At 38.5% G+C, this 7,723-nt stretch overlaps 1 protein-coding gene across 2 annotated transcripts; it reads right to left on the bottom strand.

Annotated features, from left to right (window-relative positions):
- Positions 1–1,114: 1,114 nt before the first annotated feature.
- Positions 1,115–7,717, bottom strand: slc13a5b (solute carrier family 13 member 5b). 2 transcript variants are annotated; one of them, XM_005739371.1, is made up of 12 exons: positions 7,606–7,717; positions 6,746–6,874; positions 6,528–6,664; positions 6,116–6,336; positions 5,814–5,994; positions 5,597–5,719; positions 5,248–5,460; positions 5,026–5,132; positions 4,798–4,919; positions 4,244–4,405; positions 3,026–3,163; positions 1,115–2,245 (listed from the first exon to the last, which is right to left on the bottom strand). In XM_005739371.1, exons 1-12 carry the CDS (start codon positions 7,702–7,704, stop codon positions 2,120–2,122), a joined length of 1,758 nt encoding a protein of 585 aa, XP_005739428.1. In that variant the 5' UTR covers positions 7,705–7,717; the 3' UTR covers positions 1,115–2,119. The 2 variants fall into 2 exon arrangements, with proteins under 2 accessions (XP_005739428.1, XP_005739427.1); XM_005739370.1 differs by having other exon boundaries at positions 6,528–6,874.
- Positions 7,718–7,723: the final 6 nt, after the last annotated feature.

The raw sequence follows: 7,723 nt of genomic DNA, 5'->3' as shown, positions 1-7,723 counted from the left end.
GCATTACAGTTAATAACAGCCAAATTGAGTTTCTCACATTTGAAATCATTTGAAATCTAGTGTATCATCTTGACAAGTCTCTCTCACTCAAACATCACTGAATTCCCCGCCTCATTCAATTAAATCCATTCAATTTAAAAAAAATGCTGTGTGTGGAAAACAGCTGCACTTTGGATGTATTTTGTCTTTTTAAATTGTTATTGAACATCTAATGTGAAGTCCTTGAACAGAAAAGAAACGTCAACAGATGTGTTTGTATTATTTATTTATTTTTATATAAATTGACATGTGCAAAAGTCTTGAAACTGAAGAGAATAGTAGACTATATGCAGTTATTACTAAATACCACTTCATTGCAATTCATTTACAATTAGTATTGCTGTGCTGTGAGACAAACTGTACTGACTCAAACATTTCAAATGTGTTTACAGTACAATAAGTTATCCTTTTTGTACACATTACATACAGCTTTTGCTTTGATAGGATAAAAAGTTTATCCTTTATTCATAGCCAACTCTAAGTCTGATTCAGCACATACAGTATTAGCTCTGAACTGATAAATACCAAGTTCACCAACCAAGCCATTAGCTTTTGTTACCTCAAATCTCTTAAGAAATGTTCACTTGCAAAGTCTTCTGTATGGCACAGGAGTGATTGAGAAAATATTGCAGTTTATATATTTTTTAAGCTGCCCAAATTACAACCAAAAAAGCATTCAATATTTAAAACCATACTTTTCGGACTATAAGGCGCACTCAAAATCCTTTAATTTTCTCAAAAATCGACAGTGTCCTTTATAATCGGTGTGGCTTAAGTATTAATTCTGGTTGTGCTTACTGACCTGAAACTGATTTTATGTGGTACACGACGCTCAAAAATCTGTCAAAATATTTTAGTACGACTTGACCGTACTACTTGATGGATTGTCTGAGCATTACGACTACCGTAGTCAGGAGCCTGGCGGAGTGATACGTACTGTGCTTCCAAATAATATTGTTGTGTGTAAAAGGACCCAAAAATGGCACCTGTTAAGAGACATGCTTACAAAGCGGATTTCAAACTCAAGGCTATCAGTCATGTTTTGTTTAATGCGCCTTATAATCCTGTCCACCTTATGTATGAAAATAGACCAGTTTATTGATATTGCGCCTTATAATCCGCTCCTTAAATGTCCTAAAATAGAGTATTTTATTTATGAAAATACATATTTTGAGCCAAAAATGTATCAGTAGTAAAAGTAATAATTAAGCAGCTGAATTGCTCTTGTCAGTGTCATATTATATGAAAGTTAACGGATAATTACTGCTAATGTATTGACAAGTAATGTTTTTTTCTATCACTAATAGTATTAAACTTTATATTCATTATCAAGGTATCAATGTATAATATTTTACAAAACCAAAGATTTCTTTAAGTGTAAAATCTGAAAGGTAACCAGTTACTGGAGCTGTCCGACAAATGTGAAAGTGAAAATATCTTTCTCTGAAATATTGTAAAGTAAAGCAGAAGTGGCATAGAAGGAAAATTAAATTAAAAAAAGAAGTACGTCAAATATTTTCAAGTTGCATCATCAAGATATACAATATGGCTTATTACTATAAACACATGGGTACATGTTAAATAACTTTGACTATATGAATAGCTCCTTTCCCTCTAATTTTCTTTGATAAAAAGAAAATAGGATGTCATTTGGTTCACTTAAGGATATAAAGGAGCGTAAATTTACAGACACTATAGTCCCAATATATTGTTTCAGTTATTCCATTGTACTGAATAACAGAAATGTGTATTATAAGAGATTCAAATAGTGTAATAGGTCTATAGAAGAGATCTAAACTTATTTGAAGTTTAACATCATTATGTATGTATACATAAAGTTCAATTACATGAAAATGAATATTTTCATATAATTGAATCATTTTTCTCCCTAATTTTATAGATCACCACTTTTTTTCACTCAAGTGTCAATCAAAACGAGCCTCATGAGACTTGTGTCCTAACTCCAATTGGACACATGCATCTCACTGCGTGGTCCAATACCATCCCTCTGACCACAGGTCTTAGTCTGGCACCTGTAGATAGGCTTGTGCACGGATCCTCTCTCACTGCAGAGCCAGTCTCATACCCCAGTGGCATTGGCCCAGGCAGGGACAGAATCTAGGTGAAACATTGCTTTACCCCAGCTGTTAATGGCCAGTGTAATACAAAGAATGCCAATGATGTTCATGACGAATCCTGTCCTGGCCTGGTGGAGAAGAAAAGAATGCAGTCATTTCAAGATTTAGTTTATTGTTAACATCTGTATTTGTTGCTGAAAGTTGCATGAGAAGATCATTATCCCTAAAGTCATGAAGTATTTGAGGAAGTCCCACAGTATGTAGATTGGAATATTTCTTTAAATGTACTGTAATGTTATCTCTCAGATTTTCTTAAGTTTATGTTTTAACCCATGGAAGTGTTTTGGATGTGCCCACTCTTTTTGTATTCTACCACTTTAATATTTATGTAACGAATCCACAACAATAGTTTGATCGGAAGGTGTTAAACTTGTTTAACATTCCTGGAAAGTCGATGGCAGGGGACCTTGAGACGCAAATTCTACATACCAAACTAATTTGATTTGAAACTGTATCAGCTTGCACAGAAAATGTTCTTAATCTGACTCATCAAAAATGCCTTATAACCATACAAGGATGTGACAGAAAACGATATTTTAAATCGATTGCAGATTACACTGGCTACTTAGAGTGACTCATCATGTGCTACAACTTTCTAGTGGTAACATTTACTATTGTAAAACACTTGGAAACATATTGCTTCACTTCTGCAGCTGGAACACAACTAAAGAATACCCTTAATATCAGCTATCGTCAAAATGTGACTGTCGCTTAAGAGATTCTGGTCACAACCGCGTTTTTATGAATGTAAATTCTGCAGACCAAGCAGTTCAACATTGGTCCCAGAGTCACAGCACTGCAACATGTAATTTACACAATAAGCATACCAAAGCCAACGTCGTACTTACCATGTCAGCAACCTTAAGGTATCCATAAGAGAAGACTATGGCATTGGGAGGAGTTGCGACAGGCAGCATGAAGGCAAATGAGGCACTTAGGGTACAAGGAACCATGACGTACAGCGGGTTGATTCCAATGGACTGAGACTGCAATAATCACACACAAGGTATCAGCAGTCTGACTCACGGATGAATACAGCCTTGATCACAACATCCTCCACTACTCTTTCTGGCTATTTTTCTGCAACCTTAATCACCAGCTCATAACTCAGAATGAAATGTATGCAATTCTGTGTGCAGGGAAAACTCTCATTAGGTGTGTGTAATTAAGATGTAATTCCTGCTGGCCCTGTGCTGAGTCATGATATTTAAAATAGAAACGTACTACATATGTGGAGATAATGGCAGACTTTAAAGTTGCAAAAGACATTACTCAGTGGAATTTGCTTCTGAATTACATGTCCTGCAGCACACTAGCTTACAAGTGCACAGTAATTTCTGGTTCTCAAAATAACCAAAGGGTGAAAAGACCTAAACTTTATGTTTAGTCTTTGTTAAACTTCAGCTGTATATCAGGTCACCAGGATGACAGTATTTTGTCTTGTCAAGAGTCTCTTGACAGGATGACACACAAAGTGACATGACACAAGCCACCGTTGCCACAAAATGTTCTCACAATGCCTTTAACTGTTTGTGTGAATCTGACTAAAGTACCTATTCTCCCTTTCTTCACTTTCTGTTTGTATTTTCAAGGGCTAAACACAGAAGGGTTGATCATCCTTGTGCATCTACTTGGCTTTTCCCTCAAGATATCAATAAATGTGAAAACCACTACTTGCGTTTCAGACCTCGTTTTGGCATTCTCTCCAGTGCTCAGCTAGTGGGCACAGAAATGCTATTCTTCAGAAGAAGCAGCAGCAGGGAGGGCACTGTTACAAGGCACTGGACTGAATTGGTGTTTGGCAGGTTATTAATGGGAGAAGGGGCCCACAGAAGGGGGCCAAACATATTCAGCCTGAATGACCAACAAGATGGGTAACCAAACCAAAACGTGGGAAAATGGACCAGCTCTCACTGGGAGTAGTTTCAATGGTGAACTCCAGCTGGGGGAAAGAATTTACGCTAGGAAGCACTTAACCTAACTGAGCTATTGCACCCAAACAGTATTTTCTGTCCTCTCCCACACCATCTATATTTCACTTGCTCTATACTGCTTCACTTGCTTACCATCGAAGCTAAGACGGGTAGGAAGAGCGTTGCAGTGGCTACATTACTGGTGCATTCTGTGAATGTGGCAATCAGCAGGCATAAGACAATGGCAATTGCCCAGGGAGGGATGCTTTGCAGAGGAGCCATCTGATCTCCCATCCACTTTGATAGTCCAGACACCTAAAGACACAACAAAACAAAGTGCACATTTACTTTGAGGAGACTGCGATTCAGGTTTGGTCACAATATATTGCATCTGCTACAATGCAACCGTATGTGCAGAACACCAAAAACATCTGAATCCAGAGATTTACTAATCATTTGATTTGCATAAAACTTTAAAACTGCATTAGGAGATTAAAGGGAAAAAAAGCATGATGCTGATACCATTAAAAACAGATTAAATAGCTGGTCGATTTGATAAATACCTCTATGAATCCTCATGCCTCTAAAATAAACTAGCAGAATCAGAATCTCAAGACACTGAATGGCTATTGTGAAGTTCAAAATTTCTTGAAAGATTGTTATTGGTCCCACAACCATTGCATCTAACAACTGCCTTTGTAACTTACTTCACTGCCCTTAGCCAGAGCAAACCCTCCTCCAAGAAGAAGCACAATACCCCAAGGTAATTTCTTTTGGGCAGCTTTCCAGCTGAGGAGACGAGGTGTTGGGCCAGCAGTTTGATGAGATGCTACAGATCAAAGAAACGAATCATCAAAGTTTAATTACAGCATAGCCTACTCTTCCCAAACTTATTAGAATGGGAAACACAACATTCTTCAGAAATGATGGCTCACCTATGTCAAAACTATGTGTCCTAAAAGAACACAAGCGTGGAGGTTTGGAGGGCAGAACAAAGAGAAGGACTGCGACAAAGACTGCCACCGTGGCATCTGATACATACCTGAAGGATGGAGTGAAAGCAAAAATCAAATACCACAGTTTTATAAAGTAAATTTATGAATGAATAAAACTTAGGTGTTGAATTGTATGTTTTTCATAAAAATATGTATACAAACTCTGCTTGGGAGTTGAAGATATCTGTTGCCCAGCCACTGACAAAGCCTGGATCCCTTGTGAACCACAGCAACACGAGCAAAATGAAGAGACACAGGACGCTTATCTCTCCAAAAGACATCGGCCCCAGCAGGCGATGCTGTTCACGGATCACATTATATGCAGCAATCTCCTTTTCTGTCTTCACAGCCCCACAGCCCCATGTCTTCTTAAAGCTGGAGGATCACATGGGAAGAAAAGTCTTTGTGTCACTTCTACACTCACTCACAGGCTTAGTGCGGTAAAAAGTTTCTTGGTGGTGATTCAAGTCTCTGTCACTTATAATCAGGCTTTAAGCATTATCAAACTCACTTGAATCCCATGAAGACAAACTGCAGCCAAAGCCATGCCAGTGTGAGCATGATGATCATGTTGGGGAAGGCAAAACCGAACCAGGACGCAAAGTTAATAATGTCCCCGTTTTCTGGAAACAATCTAATACAAAAGAAAATACAAACGTGAGGAATATATAAATACACATGATTTGAAATATTGGCACAATACTAATAACTGATAAGAGGACACTCACTGGTTCATCTGGCCCATGAGCACCAGATTGGGACCAGTTCCTGTCAGTGTGGCTGTTCCTCCGATGCTGGCAGCATAACAAACACACAGGGTCATGCCTTTACACATTCTCCGCCGTTCTGCTGCCTCCTTATGCCTGACAGCCTCAGTCGTGGCATCTAAGAAAGTCACTACTACTGGGCCTTTAAACAAAGAGAAAGAAATAAAAAGGGGCTACTAGCAGCTTTATAAAAGTCTTTGACGCTGTTGATTTTTATTGATTTTGTGTCCTAGCCAAACATAAACAAGTTACAAAGGGCTCACCTTGTCCCTCATTCTGTTTCTCTGTTTGTGAATCAGCTTTATTGTCAGTCTCTGATGTTTGGACCTGCTCATCCGAGCTGAAGATTTGAGGCATTTCTGGCTCACTGGTGTTTAGCTGTTCCAGCACTGCTTGGACAATTGGCACCATCATAGCTGTGGTAGCGGTGTTACTGATCCACATGGATAAGAATGCTGTTACACCCATGAAGCCCATCATCAGTCTGCCAAGAAGATAGAGTAAAATTAATAGTAAATTAAGAAAAAAAATCAGAAAGGTGCTCTTCGTGCTCTTGGGACAGAACATGAAGTATGTTAAAGTTTTATGATGGGAGTGAAAGGATTATTTTTTTAATCTACATCGTATCTGTGCTTTTGATGTCATAACAGATCTGAAAGGTAATTAACCGCTCACAGTGCTGGACGCACACCAACAATGAGTAGCACCCTCAAAGCTATGCGCTTGTGCAGATTCCAGTGCTCCACGGCTACAGCAACCATGAGTCCTCCAACAAACAACATGTTTGTGTCCTTTAGGTACTGCATACACACCTGAGACAAAGGGATCACACTGGATAAGATGTATGCACACATAAATAAGCCTATACACTGTGGCATATTTTTCTTACTTACATCTTTGGACTCCATGATGCCAAATAAAGGGAAAAGGAGAGCTGGAAGCAAAGCGGTTACAGCCAGAGGTAGAACCTCTGTGCACCAGTACACTGCCATCAGGATTATCACATAAGCACATTCTGCCACCTGCAATAAGAAAAAATTATAACATACAGACAACTGCACAAAACAAAGACATTACATTCAGTCTGTGTCAGCAACTTATCTATGAAAATCTGACTTAAGTTCATAAACAGCTAAGATCAATAATTATGATGCAATTTTAATGAGACACTATGATAGTTCAAAGGGTGAAGATAAGATAATCTGTAGTGTCTCATCGCCAGGTTCTACATCTGTCGGGATAATATAAGTGAGATCTAGACAAAACTTGGATGGTCAATGATACTATCTTATTTAGAATTGTTTCATTCTGGTTAAATATCAGCTGCTTGAAAAACCGATTTTTCTTTTTTTTTAATGCTTCGTATTTAAACCTGTGCCAGTGATAACATGCTTGCAACCTGTGATTTTTTTGTCGCTGTGACCCACGACGCGTAAAGAGCCCTTTTTACTCTGTGGCCCCACGCTTAAGCTTCATGCTACCAAAAAGAAGTTAAATTAACAGAACCGGAGAACACACCAGCCAACACTGGACAGCTCTCGTGCACTCGCTCCAAGCGCTGTGCACTTGACCGCGCATCAACAGGTGCAAAAGACCTAGTGCAAATTAAAATGCGCGAAAGGTAAAATCTCACTTAATTTCAGTTCATTCAAGTTCTTCAAGTAAGTAACATCTCTCTCATTAAAATTACTTTATTCTTTCATCCTTTCTTATCAGTGTTTAGTTTTAAGCCAAACGCAGATTAATTACATACCTGTGTCCCGATCACCAAAGGCAGTGGAAGAAGAAGTAACGGAGTTATGAAGAGGATCACTTCATTTTTGACAGAGTAAAGGCATTTCAAGAATGCCATGTTGAAAGGAAAATGGAGA

Source organism: Pundamilia nyererei, unplaced genomic scaffold, assembly GCF_000239375.1.
Source record: "Pundamilia nyererei isolate P.nyererei 1_Seehausen unplaced genomic scaffold, PunNye1.0 scaffold00091, whole genome shotgun sequence".
In the NCBI taxonomy this organism is placed as follows: domain Eukaryota; kingdom Metazoa; phylum Chordata; class Actinopteri; order Cichliformes; family Cichlidae; genus Pundamilia; species Pundamilia nyererei.
The sequence above is the reverse complement of the archived record's forward strand: the minus strand, read 5'-3'. Positions and strand labels throughout refer to the sequence as shown.

Excerpts from the sequence above, each read along its gene's own strand:
- slc13a5b (XM_005739370.1), bottom strand. The coding sequence starts at position 7,704 with ATGGCATTCTTGAAATGCCTTTACTCTGTCAAAAATGAAGTGATCCTC. Across the intron at positions 5,720-5,813 it reads CTCATGGGCCAGATGAACCA|ATTGTTTCCAGAAAACGGGG; the intron begins GTGAGTGTCCTC and ends CTTTTGTATTAG. Across the intron at positions 5,461-5,596 it reads TTTGTCTTCATGGGATTCAA|CTTTAAGAAGACATGGGGCT; the intron begins GTGAGTTTGATA and ends GTGATCCTCCAG.